Source organism: Orcinus orca, chromosome 6, assembly GCF_937001465.1.
Source record: "Orcinus orca chromosome 6, mOrcOrc1.1, whole genome shotgun sequence".
Classification (NCBI taxonomy): Eukaryota; Metazoa; Chordata; class Mammalia; order Artiodactyla; family Delphinidae; genus Orcinus; species Orcinus orca.
The window spans coordinates 114,572,019-114,599,645 of record NC_064564.1 but is presented as its reverse complement, the minus strand read 5'-3'; the positions used below and the strand labels follow the sequence as shown (position 1 = coordinate 114,599,645).

Here is a 27,627-nt window from a genome sequence, read left to right as displayed (position 1 = left end):
GCGGTCGGCGCAGGGGAGCAACCTCAGGCCTCTGCAGAGCACCCGTAATAACAGGGGCCGGCTATGTTCAAAGGCGAGTGGTTGTCCTAAGAGCAGAGAGTGTGGTTGCTAATAAGTAATAAAAAAAATCGGGGGGGTTGGGGGGGAAGGTCCGGGCCTCCAAGTCCCGGCGGTCCCCCTCCTCCCTCCGGGTCCTTCCGGACCCCCGGGCCACGTGGGCGGGGCGGAGGGCCCCTAGGGAGAGGTGGGGCCGGGGCCGGGGGCGGGGCGCGCGCGTGCGCGAGCTGTCAGGCCGACCCCGCCCCCGGCGTGCAGTCCCGCCCCCTCCCGCCCCTCCCCCGCCCCCTCCCGCCCCTCCCCCGCCCCTTGCTCTCCGGCTGTGGGGCGGGCGGGCTGGCGGGCGCTGCGGCGACCGCGGCTGCTGCTTCCTCGGGCCATTTTGCTGAGGAGCGAAGGGGAGGAGGAGCCGCCGAGGAGACTCAAGGCGAGGAGCGGCGAGCCGGAGGAGGCGGCGACCGCGCGGGCACGGGCTTTCCTCGATCGCGGGGATCTCGAGGGGCGAAGGGATCGCCTGGGAGGGGGACTGGAGAGCCGCGCCTGCCGCGCGGCGCGCCCCTTCCCGCCCCCTGCACCATGAGCTGGGGCACCGAGCTCTGGGTGAGTGAGGGGCTGGGCCCGCCGGGATGCTGGGGAAGGTGCCTGGCGCGCCTGGGCGCGGGGCGCGGGCCGGGCTGCCCGGGTGGAGGCGACCGCGCGCTGGTCGGGGTCCCGGCGGCCTGGGGGTAGGCGCTGGTACGGGAGCCTCTCGTCGGCCTTGCTTTGAGCGGGAGGTGCGAGCCAGATTCGCCCTTCGGAGGTGAGGGGCGCTGGGGTGGGTCCCCGGCGGCCCGAGCAGGGGGTTCGGATCAGGGTCCCCCCGCGGCCTGAGCCGGAGGCGCGGGCGGGACTCCCTCTCCTCGGCGCCCCGAGGCCAGCGGTGTGTGTTGGGAAGAGCCTTAATCCCCCGGAGCGAGTAACCGATGCGTCGCGGGCCGACCCAATGGGGGCGTGGAGGCCCGGGGATTTTCAGGGCTGCGTTCGGTGTTCGGCGCCCAGACCCGAGGTCCTCGGCTGCTTTCTCTTCGTGGAGGTGCGGGAGGGTCGGGCGCTCCTCCGGGGGGCGGGGCGGCCCAGGCGGGGCCGGTCCCGGGTCTTGGGTTTTGGGGCGCAGGGGCGAGAACTGGTGTCTTCCTCCTAGTGGCGAGGACGTTTGCACTGCGGTGGTCTAGGGGTGCACTTGTGATTTTTTGAGGGGCAGCTCAGATCCTCGATTTGATGTGGGGACTGCGGCGTTTGGCCTGGAGAGGAAAGTAGTCGGAGTTAGAGGGAGATCTGGTGTTATCACCTTCAGGAAGAGGCATTCGCGGGGTAGATTTTATATTTTTTAACTGCTCAGAGGAAAGAGTCTAAACTGGGGTAGGGAGCGCCCCGCCGGGATTCTTAACCTGGGGCGCGGATGGATAAACAAGTAGCGTGCCGTCTGGAAGCTCCTCTCCCCGGACCAAGGCGACAGGAGGATGCCAAGGCGGTGCACAGGCCGTCCTCGGGGAGGAGAGGCAGAGGCTTGTGGACTGGAGCTTGTTTCCCTGCCTTCCTCTGGATTCCTGAGGCAATCACTAGGCAAGGGATGGGCAGAGCAGAGTCCAGAGGGAGGAGTAGATGAAATCTCAATTATCGCCCTGAAGTATTCTCAAGATGAGACGTTTCCCATGATGAACTCGAAAGTGCCTCCCATCGGAATCCCATTTGTAAAGGGCGTGGAGGAGAAAGCGTGGGGTGGTGGCTGCTCTCTGAGCTGAGGCGAGGAAATCTCACGTCAAAATAAAACAAGGTTAGAGCATCTATAGAAACAGCGCATCCTCCCTTAATTTTTTTTTTTTTTTTGCTTTAATTGTTTTTACATAACCATTTCTTAGGCTCAGAAACAGCCACTGGTATTAAAACCAAAATCCTGAAGGCAATAGCTCCCTTACATGAAGATAACTCATTTTATAAACATCCTCTATCAAAAGGGACTCCAATTTTCGACTGATGTTTACAAATATTCATTTAAAAAATAAAGTAACACATGGTTTTAAGTATTTACACACGGCCAATTAGGCGGAATCTACCATTTTAAGTGTTGAATTTCTGTCTTCTTCTATTCCTTCTCCACTTCCTTTGGCTCTTTTTACCTTTTCTGGGATGAGGGGAACAAATCAGAAGTAATTTTTCATCAAGAGAATAGAAAATTTGGCACGATTTTTTTTTCACTTGTTCAAACTAGAGAAAGGAATTATTGGGGTGGGGGGAATACAATATATTTCTGAGTGAAATAGGCTGTAGTTAAAGGAACTGAACACAATGGTGGGCACTTCACGGTGATGTTGGTGAATGTTATAGAAGGTGATCCAGAAGTGGGGGGTAGCTAAGAGAAGAAAACCAGTTAAATAGCTACAATCACCTGTATTCTGTACACTTCTTTTTGGAGGTAGAGGGTGGGAAGGAAGGCAAAGACAGGAAGTTGTTGAAAATCAGTCGGAACTGGAATATATATGAATGAAAGGAAATCTTGGATTTGCTTCAAAAGAATTTGGGGTGGTAGTGGATGGGGATGTCGATGAAGGGAACGTGCTTGGGAGTTGGTCATTGTTGAAGCTGGGTGATGGGTACAGGAGGACTTGTGATACCATGCTTTCTACTGTCTATGCTTGAAATTTCCTACAGTGAAAATAATTGGAAAAGACTTTTAAGGGAGAAGGTGTGTAAACTAATTGAGAATTTTTTTCACTTGTGTTTAAGTTTATGAGGAAGAATGACTCATCCGTTGTCTCTATACAACTATATGTCAGCGAAGAGTTAAAAAAAAGAAAAAGGCATTCCAGTAGAGTATTGCCCTTTGCCCTTGAGTGGCTTGGAGGTTAATAGAGGGAAAAGAATGATCACATAATTTGTGCTAAGAGAAGTGCAAAATCTGAGTATAAATTCCAAGAAGTAGAAGGGGAACGAAATGTCTGTTTCCAGTTGCCTTGTTTTATTAATATTTGAGATTTTTAAAAAATTAGAATAATGAAGGATTCTGAAAAATAAACCTCCAGTTCTCTGGTGGTGAGAGACTCAGTGTTGTGTGGTGTGTTGGGCAGCAATGGGCAGCCTGGCAGGGCTGTGATTGAGGGTTTTCCTTGAATGGTGGCTGTGGGGATCATACACATAGGTAATGAGATAATGATGGGGCGCTCAGGCCTAACTTGGCAGAATGATGCTTCCATATGGAGAGAGAAGGAGCTCTGGTTCCGTAGCCACGAGTTCTTTGTAATAGGTGTTTGCAGCTTTCATAGACCTTCACAAATGCCATCAAGTTTCGCACACATTTTAGGATGCCAGCCAATGTGCATGCAGGCTTTTCAAAACGACAGGTTTCTAACATGCACTTTACATTAAAGGCCTGTTCTTAGCCACATCCTGCTTTGTAGACAGAGTAAAACCGTTCTCTTTTCTCCTTTTTTTTTTTTTTTTAACCTCTCCATAGGCATAAACTTTGATATCCTAGGACATTTTTGAGAAATCATGAAATGTCAGGAAGTTATCAGGCAATCATAAAAATGGACTCAAAACCCATAATTTGTAATAACTTTATTGGATTAGATTGTATTAAAATAGGGGCTTTCTATTTTATATCAGAAGTTATAACAAAGTATAAACGGCTGGTTTAAAGTGATTAGGGTAAAATTGTTTCTGTACCAAAATTAACCAAAATGCATTTACTCAAGACTTTGTTTAAAAAGTCATGTTAATGGGCTGAATAGTTTTCACTGACTTGTTGAAATTGTGACTGGTCATTGGAGAAATGGCAAAGCAAGAATTTCTTACATTTGAATTTTTTTTTTTTTGGTTTTGTACCTACATGTTAGAAAGAAGTGAGAAGTTACTGAAGTGTCAGCTCAACTTTTTGTAAGCTTGATCATTAATGTGAAGTAAGAAAAGTCCATTGGAAATTTTAGCTTTCCTTATAACTGTTCTACTCTTTGTGGCTAAAAATTTACTCAGTGATAGAATCTACCTTTATCTCCTAGTGTCCTCTCTGCCATCTTTCTTTTGGTGCTAATAAGAAATGGAGTAGCCCAAAATAGTAACAGCAAGAAAGCAAACAGAGAGACCCGAATAATACATATTGGTTAACATATTACTATGTTAAGCCACCTGTGTTGATTGTACTTAATTTTTTTTCTTAAACCTATGTTTTTAGGACAGTGTCAGGCATATAATGTGCATTCCACAATTTGTTGAATATAATGACATTGATTGTGGTGTGCACCTTTAAGAGGCAGCAGTGAAAGAGTTGTCTACCAACTGGACCAGGAACAATGCCTGCCTCACAGTCGGGAGTTCAAGAAATATTTATTGAGGGACTGGAGCAACTAAGGGACTGGACCAATTGAGGGACTGGAGCAACTAAGCCCGTGTGCCACAACTACTGAGCCTGCAAGCCACAACTACTGAGCCCGTGTGCCACAACTACTGAAGCCCGCCTGCCACAACTACTGAAGCCTATGCACCTAGAGCCCATGCTCCGCAATAAGAAAAGCCACCGCAATGAGAAGCCCACGCACCACAACAAAGAGTAGCCCCCGCTCACTGCAGCTAGAGAAAGCCCGCGGGCAGCAACGAAGACCCAGTGCAGCCAAAAATAAAAATATATATTAAAAAAAAAGAAAGAAAGAAATATTTATTGAATAAATGAATGAATCCTTTTTTTCATTTTGTTTTAACATTTGCTGTTTTAAAGTAATGGGAGCGTAGTTTTAATGCCTTTCTGCACTTTGGCAGTTGTAAACATTTTTTAAAAAATAATTCTAGGCACCGTTTTTTTTTAAATAGACTATTTTTTAGAGCAGTTATAGTTTCACAGCAAAATTGAGCAGAAGGTCCAGAGATTTATACTGCTTCCTCACAAATACACAGTCTAGATCTCTGTTTGGGGGGCAGGGGGGCACACTGCACGGCCTGTGGGATCTTAGTTCAGAAGTGAGGAGTCATAACCACTGGACCACCAGGGAAGTCCCTCTAGACCTTTTTTTAAAATAATTTTTTAATCTATTTATTTTTGGCTGTGTTGGGTCTTCGTTGCCCAGTTGCGGTGTGCGGGCTTCTCATTGCGGTGGCTTCTCTTGTTGTGGAGCGTGGGCTCTAGGCGTGCAGGCTTCACTAGTTGTGGCTCTCAGGCTTCAGTAGTTGTGTCCCGTGGGCTCTAGAGCACAGGCTCAGTAGTTGTGGCACACGGGCTTAGTTGCTCCGCAGCATGTGGGATCTTCCTGGACCAGGGCTCGAGCCTGTGTCCCCTACATTGGCAGGCGGATTCTTAACCAGTGCGCCACCAGGGAAGCCCTAATGGACTGTTAATAGTTGCAGGATTTGGAGAATTAGTACCTCTTCTTACTGCCCAGTAACTAAATGGAGTAGAGTACTAACAACAGTTCATAGCTCTTCTCCTGCTCTTTCTTCTTTAATCCTTCAGAGATTTCTGTTTGGGATAAACATGGCAAGACCAACAGGGGAGACATCACTCTTGGAACTTCGGTGAGCAGAGCAGAACTGCCTCAAAAAATAGACCAAATCAAGTTTAATTCTGTCATCCCTGCCTCTCTATTAAAACAGGGTTTGCACAGTCTTTTCTGGTTAGTAGATTTTTTTAAATTAGTTTATTTTTTATCTTTATTTTCTGTAATCGAAGTGTAGTTGATTTATAATGTTTCAGGGGCTTCCCTGGTGGCGCAGTGGTTGAGAGTCCGCCTGCCGATGCAGGGGACGCGGGTTCGTGCCCCAGTCTGGGAGGATCCCACATGCCGCGGAGCGGCTGGGCCCGTGAGCCATGGCAGCTGAGCCTGCGCGTCCGGAGCCTGTGCTCCGCAGCAGGAGAGGCCACAACAGTGAGAGACCTGCGTACCGCCAAAAAAAAAAAAAACCCAAAAACAAACAAACAAAAAATAATGTTTCAGGTGTATAGCAAAGTGATTCAGTCATATATATATTGTTTTTCACATTTTTTTATTATAAGTTATTACAAGATATTGAATATAGTTCCCTGTGCTATACAGTAGGTCCTTCTTGTTTATCTTTTTTGCTGATATATAGTAGTTTGTATCTGCTAATCCCAAACTCCTAATTTATCCCTCCCCTCCCCCCCCTTTCCCTTTTGGTAACCAGAAGTTTGTCTTCTATGTCTGTGAGTCTGTTTTTGTTTGTCTTTGTTTATTTATTGTGCCGTGCATCTCGGGACATGCGTGATCTTTGTTCCCCGACCAGGGATTGAACCCGGGCCCACAGTATTGAAAGCACCAAGTCCTAACCACTGGACCACCAGGGAATCCCCCAGTCTATTTCTGTTTTGTAAATAAGTTCATCTGTATCATTTTTTTAGATTCCACATGTAAGTGATATGATATTTGTCTCTCTGGTTAGTAGATATTAAACAAAACAGGGGTGGTCAGGCGATTCTATGGTTGGAAATTTACCCATCAGCTTGTTGCCTTCACTTTATACTTAGATATCATCCTGAACATTGCATTTTTGGTAGGTAAAACTGTGTTTCAAGCACGGTAAGGGGTTTTGTCTGTGCTTACCATGTGACCACATTAGAACTCTTGCTTTACATTGGTGCGACATGGAAAGTGCCTCTTTGAAGGACTATTCAAATATCACCCACTTCCTTGCTAAAGCTAATATTGTGTTTCCTGCAAGTATTACTCATACTTGTTTCATCAACACCACCCACATTTAAAAATAAGGCTTTATTTTGACACTTAAAAATTGCAAGCTACCAAGCATACACGTATGCCCTGGGAAATTAATTAGATTTTGGAATGTGGGTGTGAAGTCTTCTGGAATTAGTGTCTGTAATGCAATATTTGTTTCCTGATTTAGTAATACATAGTCATACTAGCTTGAGCCTGGTGATGTGTCTAGGTAAAAAAAATTAAAAAGTCATAAAGGGCCAAATATGTATATTGTATTAAAGAGTTAGTTGGGAATATAAAAGATTTTAATATTGATTCTTTTTTTTTTTAATATTGATTCTTTTAACTCATAAGCCTCATCTGTAAAGTTTATGCTAAATTTATGTAACTCAGGACTTCCGTGGTGGCGCAGTGGTTAAGAATCTGCTTATCAATGCAGGAGACACGGGTTTGAGCCCTGGTCCGGGAAGATCCCACATGCCATGGAGTAGCTAAGCCTGTGTGCCAAAACTACTGAGCCTGTGCTCTAGAGCCTGTGTGCCACAACTACTGAAACCCTTGTGCCTAGAGCCCGTGCTCCACAACAAGAGAAGCCACCGCAATGGGAAACCCACGCACAGCAATGAAGACCCAACACAGCCCCAAAAAAAAGGAAAATAAAATTATGTAATTCTTTTTTTAATTTTAATTTTTTAAATTTATTTATTTTTATGCAGCAGGTTCTTATTAGTTATCTATTTTATACATATTAGTGTATACATGTCAATCCCAATCTCCCAATTCATCCCACCACCAGCCCCCCGCCTTCCCCCTCTTGGTGTCTATACATTTGTTCTCTACATCTGTGTCTCTATTTCTGCCTTGCAAACCGGTTCGTCTGTACCATTTTTCTAGATTCCACATATATGCGTTAATATACAATATTTGTTTTTCTCTTTCTGACTTACTTCATTCTGTATGACAGTCTCTAGGTCCATCCATGTCTCTACCAATGACCCAATTTCATTCCTTTTTATGGCTGAGTAATATTCCATTGTATATATGTACCACATCTTCTTTATTCATTCGTCTGTCGATGGGCTATGTAAATCTTAACAACTTCAATTGTTTAATACTAGCACTGTATTCATACCACCACTGCCAACAGCAAAACAGATGAAACTTCCAATTTCTTCCTGCAAAAGTTATTAAAACCTGTTCACATTTAAACTATAATATCACATTAGCTATATTGTGGTTTCTTTTTCAAACTTTGAACACACCATTCTAATCATTGGCATGAAGTTTTTAATAAGAATTATTTCTTAGGACTTCCCTGGTGGCACAGTGATTAAGAATCTGCCCTCCAGTGCAGGGGACATGGGTTCGATCCCTGGTCTGGGAAGATCCCACATGCCGTGGAGCAACTGAGCCCGTGCACCACAACTACTGAGTCTGCGTGACACAACTATGAAACCCGCGCACCCTAGAACCCGTGCTCCGCAACAAGAGAAGCCACTGCAGTGAGAAGCCCACGCACCACAATGAAGAGTAGCCCCTGCTCGCCGCAACTAGAGAAAGCCCGCGCGCAGCAATGAAAACCCAATGCAGCCAAAAATAAATAAATAAGATAAATAGCAGACCGTACCGTAAAGGAGGCTGTCCGCTAACCAACTGGGCAGGGAGTCCTTTCTGGAAGAAGGATCTGAGCGGCACATCTCTGCAATGGCCACATCCTCATTATCCCCTTTTACAAGAGAGGAAATTGAAGCACAGAACGGTAAAATAACTTATCAAGTTCACAGAGTAGAAAACAGAGATTCAATCCCATGTCTGGGACTCTAGAGCTCTCCTTCTCGTCCTTTTTTTTTAAGTTAATACCATCAAAATGTATTTTTATTGTTTGCAGTTTTTATTATAGGAATATTCACACATACTTAGAATATGATGAACCCCTACGTACTCATCACCCAACTTCAATATTATCAATATCTTTGGCATTCTTGTTTCATCTTTTTGCCGCCACATGGTTTTTTAGAGCTCTCAGTCTCCCCCGCCACACACTGTAATAAATACTGTTCTGCTCCCTCCCTTTCTGAGGAATCACGCATAGAACCCAAATTCTCCCTCCATCTTTTAAAGTATGAAAACGGAAGAGAACCAACTTGTTAAGTGCTTGACACACCTTGATTGGGGTATTTAAATGCATCCTTTCATAACCTAACAAGGACCCTGTGAGTTTATTTCCATTTTATAGACCAGACCCACCCAAACAATGAATGCTAGTGCTAGGATTTAAATATTTTTTTCCCAACACTAAACAAATGTTGTTTTAAAAAAATTCGTCTTCTGTGTTAGTAGCTCATAATCCCTCTTTTCCCCATTACTCATATTTCCCCTATCACTGATGGAGGTTTTGCTTTCTAAAACATTTCATGTTACTCACACTGAGAATCATTAAGAACCAATGACTCACAGTACCGTGCTGTAAACGCAACAAACTATTATGAATGAAGCGTCTGTTCTAGCAGGTGTTTCATATATGTCTAGTGATTTCCCCCCATTCCTTTAAGTCCGGAGTTTTTTTTTCTTTTTAATTTAAATAAATTAATTTGTAAAGGTATTAAATAGTAAGAGTAATATCAATTTTCTGATTTGGGGGTCTAACAAAATTATGTCTTGGTGAAAAGTATTTTTCATGAAACTGAGACGAAACAAAGAGAATTAGATATTGACCACTTTGGGGGTGCTCTGGCTGTCCCATGCAGGGCTTCAAAGTTTTGGTTCTTGAGAAACAGGAAACTAAATATTTCCTTTCATATCAATAGCAAAAGAAAACTTGGCACCTTTACAGGAAGCTATTCCCCTTGTACTTCTATTTGCACAACCCAAACTGAGAGTGGGTTCCTGAAATGCATTAAAATACCCGACCGGTCCTTGGGAGAAATGGCGTGGGCCCACGCAGGTGGATGAGACAGCCTGGAAGGGCTAAGCCGGGGCCGTATGGCTTGCCTCATCCAGCATTTATTAGTGTCCCGCAAGTCTTCATCTCTGCTCCTCCTTTTTCCCGATCTATAAAGTGGTGTGGTGATGCTTGCCTTCGGCTCCACAGAAAGCATAAAGATCAGTGCTTGTTTGTGAAGTGCTTTGAGACTGTTGGATGAGAGGTGATGGGGAAGTACTTAGGAGAGTCTAGGGGAGGGTTAAAGGAAAAAAAAAAATCCTGTTCCTTGAGAACAAATTGCAGAGCTCTCCTGCTGGAACTGGGACTTGTGAAAAATGAGCAATTCTAGTTTGCACAGTGCAGTCTGTCCTTTGATTTAAAATTCTGTTTTCATGTTAACCATAAAATAAAATAACTTAATAGTAGGAAAGTGCCTGGAAATCAGTGCTTTGGAAAGGAAATCTGGATTATAGGAGACTATGCATGTTTATCTCTTTTCTTTTTCCTTTTTTAAAAAATATAAAATGCACTGCAAAACTCTAACCATACTAATTTTTTAGCAATATACTTGGGTCTACTTAAGGGATAATTTAAATGTTATCCCTCAGAGGGAGATAGTTCTCTTTGACTATTAATACCATTAAAAAAAAAAAAAATCTACCGAAGTCACATTATTTCCCCCCAAATGCTGGATATTTGCTGCTTGAGACAGCTAATGAATTATTCTACATATCAGCTTAGTTTGAGATTGTTTTCTTCTTAGCAAAGAGAACTAAGAAGTTTTAAAATATTTGTGTTAGGACAGATATATATGGAAATGCCTGGCAATGGTTGTTTGGGCAAAGACATTTGTATTTCATGAGTGTGTATATGTATGTAAACTGTATTTTTCAGCATGACTGAATTTTTAAAAAATTTTTATTTATTTTATTTTTGGCTGCGTTGGGTCTTCATTGCTGCGCACGGGCTTCCTCTAGTTGCGGTGAGTCCTCACTCTTCATTGAGGTGTGCAGGCTTCTCATTGCGGTGGCTTCTCTTGTTGTGGAGCACGGCCTCTAGGCACGTGGGCTTCAGTAGTTGTGGCACACGGGCTCAGTAGTTGTGGCTCACGGGGCTATTTGCTCCGCGGCATGTGGGATCCTCCCAGACCAGGGCTCGAACCACTGCGCCACCAGGGAAGCCCAGCATGACTGTATTTTTAAATTTAAAATTTACTTATCTTTGGTGGTGCAGTGGTTAAGAATCCGCCTGCCAATGCAGGAGACACGGGTTCGAGCCCTGGTCCGGGAAGATCCCACATGCCGTGGAGCAACTAAGCCCGTGTGCCACAACTACTGAGCCCACGCGCCTAGAGCCCGTGCTCCGCAACAAAGAGAAGCCACCACAATGAGAAGCCCACACACCACAACGAAGAGTAGCCCTAGCTTGCCACAACTAGAGAAAAGCCCAGGCACAGCAGCAAAGACGCAGTGCAGCCCAAAATAAATTAATAAATAAATAAATTTTTAAAAATAAAATAAAATTTACTTATTTTTAAAACTAGCAAAGCAATCTGTTTGCATTGTTCAATTTTCAAACAATGCTAGAGTGTACATGAAAAGTCTCCCTATCATCTTAGGATAGATGTAATTTTTTGTTTTGTTTTGTTTTTTGGCTGCTCTGCTCAGCTTGTGGGATCTTATTAGTTCCCTGACCAGGAACTGAACCCCAGCCACGGCAGTGAAAGCATAGAGTCCTAACCACTGGACTGCAGGGAATTCCCAGGATACATGTAATTCTTAGTTGCCATTACCGTTTTTGGCAGAGGGATAGGTGATGTTGGTGGCAAGTAATGTGACTTTAGTACATAAAAGAAGAGACCAAAATTATAAAAATTATATCAGACAAGAGAGATGAGAATGACTGAGATGTCCATATTTTTGTCCAAAGTATCTATTTATTCTTTGAGCATCTACTAAGTGCCCAGACATGGTTCTTGCCTACAAGTAGCTTATAGTCTAGTTGGGCGGGGGGGCAGAAACATAGATAGGAAGTTGCAGTACAGTGTGACAAGGACTAAGGTAGGGTAACTACGTGGAAACTTGTACACAGGAGTATAACTCAGTTGGGGAAGAAATGACATCTCTATGGTGTCCTGAAGGACTGATAAGTTACACAGGTGAAGGGAGGCGGTCAGGTTGGGAGGGTGATCTAGACAGTCTTTCTGGAGGAGGGAGTAGATGCCATGTCCAAAGGCTTATAAGTGTAACAGGACACAGAGCTCCAGAATGAGCCGAGCACATGAAGAGGAGCCTGGAAAGGTAGACTGTAGCTGAAACCAGGTGACTATGGCTTTACCTTGAGGGCATACAAGGCACCCACGCTTGAACTGCTGAAAGCAGTTGCTATGGGGCTAGATTGTCAGTCTCCTTACTGCCGTGTGGACAGGACTGGAAAGGAGGGAGATAGCTTCGGGCTAGACTAGGCTAATTGGCTGATTGGATTAATCCTGTGAGTTAGAGCAGAGAGTACCCCTCCACATTTTTATAAGGGTAGAATTGATGAAAATGAATTGCTAAGGAGTCTTGGATGCCGAGAGAAGACCTGGCAGTGTACATCGTGAGTGGTGAGCCAGGGCATCGGCAGGATGAGGTCAATTCACTGCTCTGGCTAGTGGGTTAAGTAGTAAGTATATCAGCCTCGGGTTTTTTTGGGTTTTTTTCTCCAGTTGGATGCAAAACCAAAACCTACAGTCACTTCTTTCTTTCTTGCCCTCTCTTTGTTTCTGCTCAGTACAACCTTGATAGGGCTACCAGTGTCTGTTCCTCAGCTCTTTTAAGCTAACAGAGTTGGTATTTTCAGTATGCCTTGGAGGTGACTCACATTAACCGAACTCCCAAGACTGATGCACAAACCAGAATGCAAGTTTCAAATTTATAATGAGAAGTATATCCATAAGGAGACTAGCTATTCATATTTGCTGAAGTGCACATTTTTTCCCTGAAGGCTAATCTATGTGGAAGCCTAAATTCTATACACAGTTACTTGGAGAGCATAAAATGAAAATCGAGTTGGAGGAATTTAATGGCTTGTGACACTAAGCTATGGAAGCCTGAGGCATCTATCTCTTCTAGAGGGATAGATCTACATTAAGGATAGAATAGAGTCTGTTTTTACAGATGCTATGTAGTGATTCCCTTTCCTTTTTTTTTTTTTTTTTTTTTTTTTTGCTGTACGCGGGCCTCTCACTGTTGTGGCCTCTCCCGCTGCGGAGCACAGGCTCCGGACGCACAGGCTCAGCGGCCACGTGGCTCACGGGCCCAGCCGCTCGCGGCATAGTGGGATCCTCCCGGACCGGGGCACGAACCCATGTCCCCTGCATTGGCAGGCAGACTCTCAACCACTGTGCCACCAGGGAAGCCCTCCCTTTCCTTTTAATCTATCCTTTCTTTAGACAGACTACAGGGTATTCGGTTATACAGCTAGCTAGATAGATAGACAGACAGACAGACAGATAGTTTGGCTGCACTGGGTCTTCGTTGCTGCGAACAGGCTTTCTCTAGTTGAGGCGAGTGGGGGCGACTTTCCTTGCGGTGCGGAGCTTCTCACTGTGGTGGCTTCTCTTGTTGTGGAGCATGGGCTCTAGGTGCACAGGCTTCAGTAGTTGCGGCACACGGGCTCTGTAGTTGTGGTGCATGGACTTCGTTGCTCTGCTGGCATGTGGGATCTTCTCAGACCAGGGATCAAACCCGTGTCCCCTGCAGGCGGATTCTTAACCACTGCGCCACCAGGGAGGTCCCTTTGGTTATGTTTAGACCTTCTAAATTCTAATCTCTATTCCATCTTGCATCCCTGAGATTCCATCCAACATTTCCCAAACTGGCAAGAATGAGCATCAATAAATTTAAAAGCTCTCCTCGGTAATTCTGATGTGGCTTAGGTAGCATGATTTAACACTGAGATTCCTATGCATACATTCTCAGCTTTTGCTCATTTTTATTCTTTACAAAAAATTTAAAATCTAGCAATATTTTGGAGCTACTTTCTTACCCTGTCAACCACTTACAAGCATAATCGTTCTAAGGTACCCTTTATTCCTTTATCCCTTCATTCCTTGGTTCTCTTCTTGTGATTTACTCAGGGACCCAGATAAGTCATAATTCATTCAACAATATTATTGACCACCTGCTGTATGCCAGGCATATTTCCCTTTGCTCTAGGCGAAGGGAAAATGGCAGTAAACCACAGAAAAAAAAAATTTTGCCTTAATATATGTGATCTAAAGGCAAGTATAAGGGTATAGCTAATGTATCCAATAATGATAAATGCTATGGAGAAAAATAAGGCTTTGAGAGACTGAAAACAGTAGGATTAGGGTTGATGGGGAAAAGAACAGAATTTTAGTGCTGGACATTTTGCAAGATGCCTATTAGCTATCTAAGTATCTTGTATCTAGTAGCTGGTTAAATGTATGCATCTGGAGCTCCGGGAACAGATCCAAGCTGTTTGGGTCTGTTTGGATCTGATTACCCAATGTAAGTAGGAAAAGCTAGAATTATAATGGTAAAGTTCTAAGCTCTTGCCATAGTTATATTCCTGCAAGCACTCTTATTTAACTTTAGAACTCTGTCACTTGGAAAAACTGTCATAATATGTTGCCCTTTTGGACAGTGGCTGTGCTCCCTGTTTGCTGAACTGTTTGCCTTACTGAGAATCATGATGGGAAACTTGGTTTAGGTTAGGAGGGGCATAGACTATTAAGAGTTGATTGGTTTTGTAAATTGTGATATGAGCATAATCAACAGATCCTGAAGCTTCGATAGGTGTAGAAATAACACTAATGTACCAACTTGTAAATGAAAAAATAAAAATAAATGGCCACTGATGGGTAGTGAGTTTTGGGTAATAATTAGAAATTAATGTCACACATGCATCATTTTAATAGGTTTTTGCAGATGGTCTAAGATTTTCAATTTTACTTCTTTGAAAGCTGCCTATTTGCTTTGGAGATGATTAGCAAATGTTTAGAATTATTCAGTTTACACTGCGTTGACTTAGATCTCTGTCGTACCTGATATATTGCTTACTTTTCCTCTTTACATTTCTCGGAGATAGTTTAAAATCGGCAATACTAGATCACCAAATTGACCTGATTTTGGGGGGAGCTCTACTTCATATGTGTGACAGATTCTGTTTTGCAAGGATGGCCACAGCAGTATCTCCAATTCCACGTGCTCTTCTAGTGTGACGTTGAGACTCCTCCCACTGAGGGGAAGGGGAGGGCTTACATCCCTTCCCCTTGATCCTAGGCAAATCTTTGTGACTTCCTTGACGGGTAGAATATGGTGAAATGGTGCCATATGATGCCATGTGATCCTTCCTGAAGCAGGATCATAAATATGCCATGCACTTTTGCCTTGCTTTTTTGGGATGCTTCCGCTTAGAACTCAAGCACCATATTGTTAGGAAGCCCAAGCAGCCCACATAGAGAATCCATGTGGAGAAGTCAACTGTAGGGGTTCCAGCTGACAACCCAATTGAGGTTTCGCCGAACAGATGTAATCAGCGGCCAGCCTGAGTGAAGGGTGTCCAGATGATCGTACCCCCTCGTAATCAAGTCCCCACAGCCTTCAAGCCTTTCCAGCTGGGGCCCCAGCCACGGAGGAGCAGAGACAAATTGTCCCTGTCAAATCGCTGACCTATAATTAAATGGTTCTGTCCAGCTGAGTTTTGGGGCTGATTTCTTATACAAAAACAACTAGAACAATATCTTTGGATGTCAGACTAGATAATACTACTACTATCCTTGTTTAGTTATTTAAGAATAGGGCTACCATGTGTCCTTTTCTTAAAAATAAAATCAAATCACTTTCTCTCTGAAGAAATCCCTTCAAATAAGAAATTGAAAAGTTGGGGAACATTCAAGAAGTATCTATGTTTACTTTCTCTGAAGATGATGGAATAGGAAAGTGAGAAGCTCTGACATGAAGACTTATAGGAGAAAGTAAACTCCTCAAACTAAGTTTGTCCTAAGGTTCTTGTCACAAGATTGTACACTTTGACTATGATGATGCTGTGTCATTCTTTACAAAATCTCAAGAATTTCTACATTATTGTCATAGCCATTGACCCACAGAAGAGGACATTTCATTGCCCATCCTTTTTGTAAGAAATGGTTTTTCTAGTTTTTTCCCCCTAAAATTCATCTTCTCTCCTTTGAAATGTAAGCCATGCTGATCCACTAAAGAAGTGTCTTTTAAGAAATATCAAATAAAACACAATAATTTCTGTAGCTTTAGTTGTGAAATAGAATCAATATTCTGGAGGCAGAGAATCTGTCAGACTAAAGCTAAGCATATGGGTCTCATTGTCTCTCTGCTACTAACTCTGTCTTCACTCTCTGAGTGGAACACTTGGGCTGCTAGTCTCTAATGGCTGCTTATTTTTAAATTCTTTTGTTTTATTCTTAGAAGATTTCTACAGTTTAGTCAGTGCCATATTGTTCAAGAACATGGGTTTGGATGCCGACTGCTTGGTTCATAGTCTGATGAACCTAGCTGAGTAATTTGGGACAAGTCATCTAACCTCAGTTCCTTCATCTGTAAAATGGGGATAATAATAGTGCCTGCTTTATGGGATTATTGAGAACATTAAATGAGTTAATGAATACTTAGAGCACTAAATGTCCAACACAATAAGCTTTATGAGCATTGGCTATTGTTACTCACCTTCGTATGTTGCTGGTTGTGGTGATATTTGGGTTCACGTCTTGGGTTCCATGTTGAGAAGAAACTGAATGAATACTTCTTTGTTGGGGGTTTTGTAGACATGACCAGTGAATTGGGTGTAAATTAGACTGCATGACCTCAAGTCTCTTCAACTCAAGTGTTCTAGGGTAATCCGAGTTCCAGGATCAACTGACACTGGAAGTGGTTGTCCCGGGAGTACTGATTCATAATACACGGAGATTACATCAAGGTCAATTATGGTAGAGTAACTACTTCCAGGGCTAGAAACTCTATTTAGAAATTTTATGTATAGTTCCCACACTGTAGCCCAAAGAAATGCCAATAATGTTAATAGGAGGTTTGTAGAAGTTTCAACAATTCAAAAAGTGACACAGAAATAGAATCATTAGGCACATTCCTTAAGTTGTCAGGCACTCAGTACATGGATTGAATGTCTTGGGTATGACACTATAAGCAGAAATATCAGGGACTGTTTTGCTGAACAAAAGCTTTTTGGCTGAGAAACCTGAAAGGCTTGATGTTTAATTTATTTTGTCACTTTGGTAGATCAGTAGGTAAATAAGGTAGATAAATAAGACCATTCCAGAAAAACTTTAGGCACGTGCTTCATTTCTAGATAAAAATATTCAGGCACCTGATGGAAATGAAATGCAGGTTGATGACTTCTTTCTTTACTTTCTGGATTATTTTTGGATTATGAAGTGCTGGTAATTGAGAAAGTGGAAGGAAAAGCTAATTAGATGAGAAGGAAACCCTCAGCTAGATGAAAGACATTGGAAACAGTTGGCTGGGATAAAGAATGTTTCTGATAATTTCAAGCAGATCTATACATTCTTTGATTATGACCAAAGAAGAAGAAGAAGATTAAAAACTTTAATCAATTGCAGAGTCAGTTGCAGAATTTCTATCAGCAGTGCTCAGTTAGGTGTTACCCATGTCTGGTAGTCTGTAAAAAGATCTGTTTGTTTACAAATAAATCGTGTTTGTTTGAGGTATAGACCACACTCAGGTCACATGCTTGGAGTGTGGGGCTGGCTGTTAAATGATTGCAAATGTAGGCCAAGCTGAAGATTATACTTAACTTGGTTTTTCAATGTGGCAGAGACTAGAGTATCTCAAAGGGAGACTAAAGGATTTTCTACACTATTTGCTTGGTCATCTTTGAATTGTGGGCCCGTCCTAGGGACCAGGCAATCTCATATGGGATGAAAATAAAGAAAGAAAGGGAGAAAAGAGAGACTAGCTAGGGGGAATGTAAGATTTGCTGATGTCAATAGAAGGTTGAGCTCAGAGAAACTGAGTAAATGCTAAATGCCCAGATTTAAAAAGATGACCCATCCTTTGGATCCTGTAGGCAACTCCAAGGGGTACTGTGGGGAGAACATGTAGGAACCTGGGTTACCTCCTATGCAGTGGGTGAGGGGCGGACCTGAGCCCAAACCTAAGGAGGCCTTTACCATCTCAGAGTAAAAGCTTAATTTAGACAGTCCTTTACCTTGTCTGCCTACCCGGTGCCCCTAGACACTCTCTTCCAGCCACATCTGCCTTTTCAGTCCATCCTGCGCACCAGCCTGCTTCTCCCCCAGGGCTCTGTACTGCTTTGTCCCAGCTTTGCCCTCCACAAGGAATACCCTTGCGCGGGGTAGCTTCGTGCCCCTTCACCTCCTCCTGCCAACCCTACTTGTGTGTCGTTTTGTCCCCGTAATATACTTCACGCATTTCCACACTTAAATGAACTCTGAGAGCTCAGCCATGAGAGAAGACTCTGTTAAAGCAACCAAACTGGGGAGAAGTCATGATTTCAAAAGCACGATTTCTTTCTTATTTACGTCTTGAATTTATTTATGTATTTGAATAGACCATATACCTCTTTTCCTCCCTGGGGGCAACCACTGCTACCAGTTTTTTGTGAATTCTTCCAGAGAGCTATCAAGCATTTATAAACAGATGCCCCTCCCCCCATACAAATGTTAGTATACTATTCGCACTTTTTTTTAACCTTACTTTTATCGCTTATAATATCTTGGTGTTTTGTTTTGTTTTGTTTTCCTTAGCTGCCTCATTCTTCTTCTTTTTTTCCCCTTTTTTCCTTTTTTTTAAAAAATTCAAGTATAGTTGATTTACAATGTTGTGTTAGTTTCAGGGGTACAGCAAAGTGATGTAGTTATACATATATGTATATAATATATATTTTTTCAGATTCTTTTCCCTTATAGGTTATTACAAAATATTGAGTATAATTTCCCGTGCTATACATGCCTCATTCTTCTTAATGTAACTTAATTCTTATTTAATAAATAAAATTCTATCCTATGGATATATTGAAATTTGCTATGGTCACTAAATTGTCTTCAATACATTTTCCTATTAAACATAGTACAGATTAATAGTCTTATATGTGTTATTTTACATCCGTGTAAGTATATTTGGAGGATAAATACCAAGAACTTAGATAAGTATCACCAAACCACCCTCCAAAGAGGGTCTAACAATTGTGCTCTCACCAGCCACGTATTAAGAGTTTTCCCTAACTGTGTGTAATCAAACGTTTTGATATCCACTCAACAATCGAGTGCTGTTAATTTTATGTTATGTGAATTTCACCTCAATTTAAAAGAAAAAAAGATAAAAAAACAGACTGGTACTGGGCATATTTGTTATCTCTAAGATGGCAAACAGCTCCTCTGGGAAGCTCCTTGGTCTTTAAAATCCATTGTAAACACCGTATAAAACAATTGAGTTTAGGCTTCTCAGAAGGGTTCTAGAAATTTTTCCAAATAATTAAAGGATTGCTGTGTCGTGTTTGAAGTCTCCTTAGTGACTAAGAACTCTTGTTGCAAAAAAGGTTCTAAGGGTATATTAGGTGCTATTTAAAAATACACCCACAACATCAGACTGAACTCAAAAAATTAATTGGTAACTGTTCTCTCTGCAAAATTAATTTTTCACCAAATCAGTTGTTAAGCTATCTACCCAAACCAGTATTTAGTGGCTTTCAGTTAAATTGGCTAATGATAGTGTTCTGAAGTAGAAGAGAATAGAACTGAGAGTGAGCTGTCAAGGTTGACTTTTTTACACCTTACTGTAACTGCAGCATGGGACCGAAAATAACTATTTGGTTCTCTCTTCTTCTAAAGCCACTATAGCTAGATTGACTGTAAACGTCATTCAGTTTACCTGTGTTATAACTCACTTCCACAAACATGCATTGTGCAAGGCACCGAGCGAGGTGTCGAGGGGGTGGGTATGAAAAGACCTGACAGCTGTCCTTAAGTTGAATAGGTATGAGATATCTAGAAATTGCTATCATAATTTTTCAACACCTAAAAACCCATCTGTTCTGAATAACCAGTTTTATGCTAGGTCAGAAGCACCTTGGAAAAGTAGCCGGAAATTTGAGATTATTTTGGAGAAGTCTTTTTTTATTTTTTATTTTTAAACAGAGGTGGGAATCTATGGGTATCTATTTAACAGTGATTTTAATTCATCTCAGTAATAGAGGATGTTAGAACTAACTCTGGCTGTATGCTGACACTCACGATCTACAGGGGCCAGTGGGTTTTATATTCTCTGTTGTTCCTGCAGTGGGAATGAAGGGCTGAAGGCTGCCTGCCACTTGAGAAAATGGCAGCTTTTCAAAGTTCTGGAGTGCTAACCTCCCTTGAATCTGTTAAGGCATTCAGAGCAGAGTACAAGAAACTTAAGGTTTGAATTGGACTCTATCTCTGCTGAGTTGGCATAGCATAGTAATGCTCTCTTCCTATTGGTAATTTTTGGTGTTGTTACTAAATTCTTAGTACCCTTTGGTTTTATGTTGACGTGAGGTAGTTTGTGTTACAGAAACAGTCGTTTTAAAGTTATTATTGCACTAATAGTCTCAAATAGACAACACCTAGTAAACGAAAAAGGGGGAAAAATGCCTAACACAAGAAAAGTTAGAGGGCATTTCTAAAGTACCCCCGATTAAATGAGAAAATCTGTGTTCATGTATATTGCTGATGTGAAAATAAGCACATATGACATTGTCTCCTAGGCAGAATCACTGCTGTTCGTGGCATGTGTGTCATGCTAGGGTTTTGACAGCCAACGGGGATTTCCCCTTTAGTATCCACATGGAGAAATATGATTAAAACATAGTTCTGTTGCCTAAATGGCAAATCATCAGAACAGCTTTATAAGGGACTTGTAGTAGTTACTTTCAAGTTCTGTAGACTTTTTTGTTTTGTTTTTAATCTAGTGGGGTCCTGTTAAAATAGTTCAGTGTTTATAGAGATAAAATCAGCATTGTGCATTTGACCACTTGAAAAATTTGAGGTTCCTTCCTGGCCAGCCATCATTCAGAAAACCAAAACAAGCAACAAAACAAGCAGGGATGGTATTGTTTATTTCTTTCCAGTTAATTACTGTCAGATTTGAATTTGTGTGGCAGTTTGGGCTCCAGATGGCGCAGTCATAATGATCTCTTTTGGAACTTTACTCATTGATTTTAGTAAACATCAGAGCAAATTACAAAATTGGTATTCCAAAATATTTTCTTAAATCACTCCATGGGTGTATCTTTCATCCAAAATCACTGTTAAACTCATAAAGACTTTTTATGAAACCAGTGCAATCTGATTGTTAGTTCAATCCAAAAAATCAGCTTGGCTGGTGTATGTTGGCTTTTGTCTGGGGAAAAATATGATGATTTGATTGTCTTTTTTAATGTATTATTTTACTATTTCTAGCTAGCAAAAGATGATTCTTACTTGCTTGAAATAAAGTCTGTACTTCAGATTTTCAGGGGGCAGAATTTTCAGAGTTAGTAGAAATTCTTCTGGTACAATTCAGCTACATTATATTCTTCTTTACCTGAGCTTTATTGAAATATAATTGACATATAACATTGCATATGTTTAAGATGTACAACTTGTGGATTTGATACACATATATTACAGAGTGATTAGCACCTTAGTGTTACCTAACACCTCCATCCTGTCACATAATTACCATCTCTTTTTTTGTGGTGAGAACATTTAAGATCTACTCTCTTAGCGACTTTTAAGTATATAATATAGCATTATTAACTATAGTCACCATGCTGTACATTAGAACTTGTTCATCTTCTAACTGGAAGGTTGTACCCTTTCACCAACATCTTCCCATTTCCATATTCTCCCCTGGTGCTTGTTAACCACCATTCTACTGTTTCTCTGGGTTTGGCTTTTTTAGGGTCCACACGTAAGTGACACCACACAGAATTTGTCTTTCTCTGTCTGACTTCTTTTACTTAGCATCATGCCCTCCAGGTCTATCCATGTGTCACAAATGGTGGTGTTTCCTTCTTTCTCTTGATGAATAGTATTCCATTGTTTATGTAGACCACATTTCTTTATTCATATATTCTTATTTTACTAAGTGGTAACTGTATATAAAAGTGGACTCTTTTGACTGCATTTGAAATAATCCAGGTATTCTCTATATGCTATATGGCAGGTCTAAAAACAAAATTTTGAGATAGTGAAAATTGCAGTGAACCTTAGTAATTCTTTTGTTTTTTCTTTCTACAACAATTTTTAATTAGCCATGAATGTGATGCCATTTAAATCTTCTCAAAACCAGAAATATGTTTCTAAGTTTAAGAAATTTCTCACTAACACTGGTTCTTTTGATATTATTAAAATAGTACTTTTGGGGCTTCCCTGGTGGCGCAGTGGTTGAGAGTCCGCCTGCCGATGCAGGGGACACGGGTTCGTGCCCCGGCCCGGGGAGATCCCACATGCCGCGGAGCGGCTGGGCCCGTGAGCCATGGCCGCTGAGCCTGCGCGTCTGGAGCCTGTGCTCCACAACGGGAGAGGCCACAGCAGTGAGAGGCCCGCGTACCGCCAAAAAAAAAAAAAAAGTACTTTTGCCAAGATATTCATTCTGTTATGTCCTGCGGGAATACAGGGGTGAGCACCCAGAGGGTGTCTGCCCTCATAGAGCTTACTAATTAAATAACTTCCCAGGTAGATGTGGATTTATACTCTGATCAATGTCGCAAGAGAAAGGTACATAATATTATGAGACTATGATTGGGGAGCCAGCTAAGTCCAGGTAATTTCAAGAGGCTTCCCTGGAGAAGTAAATATTGTCTTGCTAGTTTATGCTATCTTTACAAATACTGCCTGAAAAAAGAAATTGCACAGCATTCTTACAATTTGCCCCACCTTAAATTATTCATAATTCTTAAAGGCGCCATGTCCGTTTTTGTTCATTAGAATTTCTTTTTTATTTTAGTTTATTTTTGTTTATTATTTTTTTTTAGAATTTCTTATAAATGCCTAATAGTGCTGAGAGAACCATCCAAGAGAAAGTTCTCTTAATTTGAGGAAATCCTGACTTTTCTGTGCAGTGGGCTTTTTAAATAATACTGTCATTCTTTTGTTATCCATGTCGCTTTTTAAAATAAAGAAATAAAGAGAACAACTCCAGAACAAAAAAGAATGTTTTTGGAAGGGAAAATATCAGTCAGACCGCACACTGATGTTTATAGCTTTCTTCATAATTGCCAAAACTCAGAAACAACTGTGATGTCTTTCAGTAGGTGAATGGTGAAGCAAACTGGTACATCCAGACAATGGAATATTATTCAGCAATAAAGAGAAATGAACTATCAAGTCACAGAAAGACATGGAGGAACTTTTTAAAAAAAATCTTTTAATTGAAGTATAGTTGATTTACAAAATTGTGTAAGTTTCAGGTATACAGCACAGGGATTCAGTTATACATATCCCATATATATATATCCTTTTTCAGATTCTTTTCTCTTATAGGTTATTATATAATATTGAGTATAGTTCCCTGTGCTATACAGTAGGTCCTTGTAAGACATGGAGAAACTTTAAATGCACATTGCTAAGTGAAAGAGCCGGTCTGAAAAAGCTACCCACTGTCTGATTCCAACTGTATTACATTCTGGAAAAGGCAAAACTATGCAGATAGTAAAAAAATCACAGGTTGCCAGGGTTTAGGATGGAGGGAGGGATGAATAGGTGGAGCATAGGGGGTTCTTTGGACAGTGAAACGATTCTGTATGATACTGTAATGGTGGATACGTGCCATTATTCATTTGGCAAAACCCGTAAAATGTACAATACCAAGAGTGAACGCTAATGTAAACTATGGACTTTAGTTAATAATAATGTATCAATATTGGCTAATGATTCATAGCAAGTGTACCACACTGATGCAAGATATTAATAATAGCAGAAACTGTGATGGGGAGAGCAGTATATGGGAACTCTGTACATTCTGCTCAATTTTCCTGTAAACCTGAAAGTGCTGGGGAAAAAAAAGTCTATTAATTAAAAAGTAAAAAAAAAAATCAGTGCAGTAAACCAAGATCATTAAATAACCTATTAACCTATTAGCTCTTGTGAAGGAAAAAAATTGTCGATTTTTATTTTAAACTTAAAAGCATCTGCATTGGTTCTTTCCTTTCCTTTTCTTTAAATTAATTTTTATTGGAGTATGGTTGCTTTACAATGTTGTTCCTTTCTTTTAAAAAGACATTTTCCACCCCCAGAGGCTAATGTTTTAATTAAAAAAAAATAAATTTATTTATTTATTTATTTTCGGCTATGTTGGGTCTTTGTTGCTGCGCGCGGGCTTTCTCTCTAGTTGCAGCGAGAGAGGGCTACTCTTCGTTGTGGTGCGCTGGCTTCTCATTGTGGAGACTTCTCTTGTTGTGGAGCACAGGCTCTAGGAGTACGGGCTTCAGTAGTTGTGGCATGCGGGCTCAGTAGTTGTGGCACACGGGTTTAGTTGTTGTGGCTCATGGGCTTAGTTGCTCCACGGCATGTGGGATCTTCCCAGACCACGGATCAAACCTGTGTCCCCTGCATTGGCAGGCAGATTCTTAACCACTGCACCACCAGGGAAGTCCCCTAATGTTTTATTGATGTATGATTTCATAGAATAAGATGTTTCTGAAGATTCCATTTTTTTAAAAAAATTATTTTATTGAAGTATAGTTGATTTACAATGTTGTGTTAATTTCTGCTGTACAGAAAAGTGATTCACTTTTATATATGTATGTACATATATATGTATATACGTACATATATACATACATGTATATGTACATATATATACATATATATATTCTTTTTCATACTCTTTTCCATTATGGTTTATCACAGTATACTGAATATAGTTCCCTGTGCTATGCAGTAGGATCTTGTTGTTTATCCATCTTACATATAGTAGTTTGCATCTGCTAGTCCCAAACTCCCAATCCACCCCTCCCCCACCTCCCTACCCCTTGGCAACCACAAGTCTGTTCTCTGTGTCTGTGAGTGTGTTTCTATTTCGTAGATAAGTTCAGTTGTGTCATATTTTAGATTCCACACATAAGTGATATTATATGGTATTTGTCTTTCTCTTTCTGACTGACTTCAATTAGTGTGATAATCTCTAGGTCCATCCGCGTTGCTGCAAATGGCGTTATTTCATTCTTTTTTATGGCTGAATGGTATTCCATCGTATATATGTATCACGTCTTCTTTATCCATTCATCGGTCGATGGATGACCATGCAGATTAACTTGAGTTGTTAACATCTTCTGCACCTTTGTGTTTGCATAATTCTTTGAAGAATTCCTGAAATATGGGCACTTCCCACTGAATTAGAGGCTTCCTATGGTCCTAACCCAAATCCCTGGAACACTGGGATTTCTGCTCTTAGATTCAGGATTACGGTCATAACCACTAGCAATGTTGGATTCCTTACTAGCTCACACTGTGAGTAACCCATGTGCAGAAAGTGGGAATGGAATCTAGTGTTAAAGATAGTTTTACCTAGTCTTTTAATTTTTTATTTTAATTTTTTATTTTTTGGCCACACTACTTGGCATGCAGTATCTTAGTTCCCTGACCGGGGATCGAACCCGTGCCCCCTGCAGTGGAAGCATGGATTCTTAACCACTGGATGGCCAGGGAAGTCCCTTACCTGTCTTTTAGGGCACAGAATTTAACCATTTGACCTGTGTTATGATATCGCTATGATGCTTAATTTGTCAGTAAGCTATTATTTAGCTACTTAATTACTTGGTGCCAATTCTCAGCACTTTACTCCATATTCACTCATTTTATGTCCCAACCACTTTACCAGGTTGGTACTTTTTTTCCACACTGCCTCATTTTCGCTTTTCAGATCTCATGAGCATTATCTCGCTTGTGAAACCTAAACACAGATCCCTACGTACAAGAGAGTCTGAGAAATGTAGTTTTTAGCCTTCTAGTCTTTATGGTAAAGTAGAAACTTCGAAGGGGTGAAAAATGAATACTGAAAGTCAATAAGCAATATCAGAACAAATTCACTATTCTCAAAGTATTTCAGTGACTCCCCAACCTACTCTAAAATTCCTTCGAATGGCCAGTGTGGCCCTATGTTGTCTAGTCTAATGTGATCTTTCTGACTTCTCTTAATAGTCTTTTTCATAAACTTTTTTTATTGTAAAATATACATAATATAAAATTTGCCATTTTAGACACTTTTAAGTATACAGTTCAATGGCTTTAAGTGTGGTATTATTATTTTCACTTACAGATGAGGAAACTGTAACACAGCAGTTATGCAACTTCACACTGCTAATGCAGTGAGGCGCCGAGACTGGAGTCTCATGCCGCATAGTCCACAAACCTTCCCCCTGTCCTGCAATAAAAAACTTTGCCTGGGCTTCCCTGGTGGCGCAGTGGTTGAGAGTCCGCCTGCCGATGCAGGGGACGCGGGTTCGTGCCCTGGTCCGGGAAGATCCCACGTGCCGCGGAGCGGCTGGGCCCGTGAGCCATGGCCGCTGAACCTGCACGTCCAGAGCCTGTGCTCCGCAACGGGAGAGGCCACAACAGAGAGAGGCCCGCGTACCTCAAAAAAACAAAACAAAACAAAAACGGAAACACTTAGCCTGACCAACAGCGCTGTATGTTTTTAGTTTACTCATTTTAGTTTGTTTTTAAAGCATTACTATAGTGTATTCGTTATATTAGCATTTGCCCAAAAGAAATCTGTAACACAGAAATAGCTCAAAAGAATGAAATAAGATGCAGCTAGAAATAATTTACAACCACTCAAAAACAGAGCCAAACATGCGGGTTTTCTTTGAACTATCTATTCATGTTTATTTTTAAAACTTGAATAGCTTTTAGTTATTAAGAAAACTGACTATCCGTGTATAATTAATGAAAAGAAAACACTTGTGCCAGGATTATAGGTATCTAAACATTTAGCTGTCTCACATTCTTTGGCAACAGCTTAGGGAAAGCAGCCATGTACTAGAATTTTTTTTTTAAGCTTTTTTTTTGCACCCGAGCTCAGGGACTTAAGTGCTCCTAATGGTATGATTGGAGGTTTAAGAAACAAGGCAAAAAAAAAGAAAGCAACCCTATATATGTAAAATCTCAGGTTACTGCAGGCTCTTCAAAAGTAACATTTTTAATAGCTTCATGAGAGCAGGGTACTTTTGTGTTCACAGTTGCATCCCTAGCTCTTGGCAGAGAGGCTGGCTCACATTATCCTGAAATCCAGGAAAATAGACGACATATGTGAACTAAACTGACTCTGATAATGGGCTTGAAGGAATTAAATAGCAGAAGAATTACAGTGATGGCTGAAGGAGTTTCCATTGACTCATTCATTCATTCCACAAATATTTAACAAGGGCCCCCAGGTGGTATATGCCATGTTAGTCTTGACTGATGGTGCAAGATGTAGTGAGTCAGGCTCAGATGAGGTCGTGCTCAGTGAAAGATGTAACTAGTGTTGGGATTACAGGTAAGAGTGCCTGGTGCACCTTCGGTAAACTGATTAGTATGAAGGTGGCAGCACTTGGCAGTAGATTTAGAAATTTAGAGGAAAAGACATTTGAAAGTGAACCCTGGATTTCTATTTAATGTTACATGATATGTCAGTAGAGATGTTTTTCCTTTTAGTAAAAGCATCAGATTTGAGTAAAATGGCAACATTTATGTTATTTTATCATGAATTACTACCTGGAAGGAAATGGTAATACAATAAAGTGAAGGTAAAAGTTACTTCCAGAATAGATACTTCCTGATGTTATTTCCTTGGGTGTCTTTAAAATAATAACTTGTTAACTAAATTAGCATTGTACTATATTGATAATCAGGAAAAATGCTCATTGGAGAAAATTTGGAACGCACAGAGAAGTGGAAAATAGTCACAGTTCTAACCCCCTAGATAAACG

At 41.3% G+C, this 27,627-nt stretch overlaps 1 protein-coding gene across 16 annotated transcripts in view; it reads left to right on the top strand.

Annotated features, from left to right (window-relative positions):
* Window positions 1-377: 377 nt before the first annotated feature.
* Window positions 378-27,627, top strand: part of FNBP1 (formin binding protein 1) — a 140,593-nt gene continuing 113,343 nt past the window's right edge. For all 16 annotated transcript variants that reach the window (XM_049711621.1, XM_049711620.1, XM_049711624.1 and 13 more), the window contains exon 1: window positions 378-657. Coding sequence is in view for 15 of the 16 variants with exons in the window: in XM_049711620.1 (XP_049567577.1) it covers window positions 634-657 (24 nt within the window). In the remaining variant the exon portion in view is untranslated. The remainder of the gene's footprint in view (window positions 658-27,627) is intronic.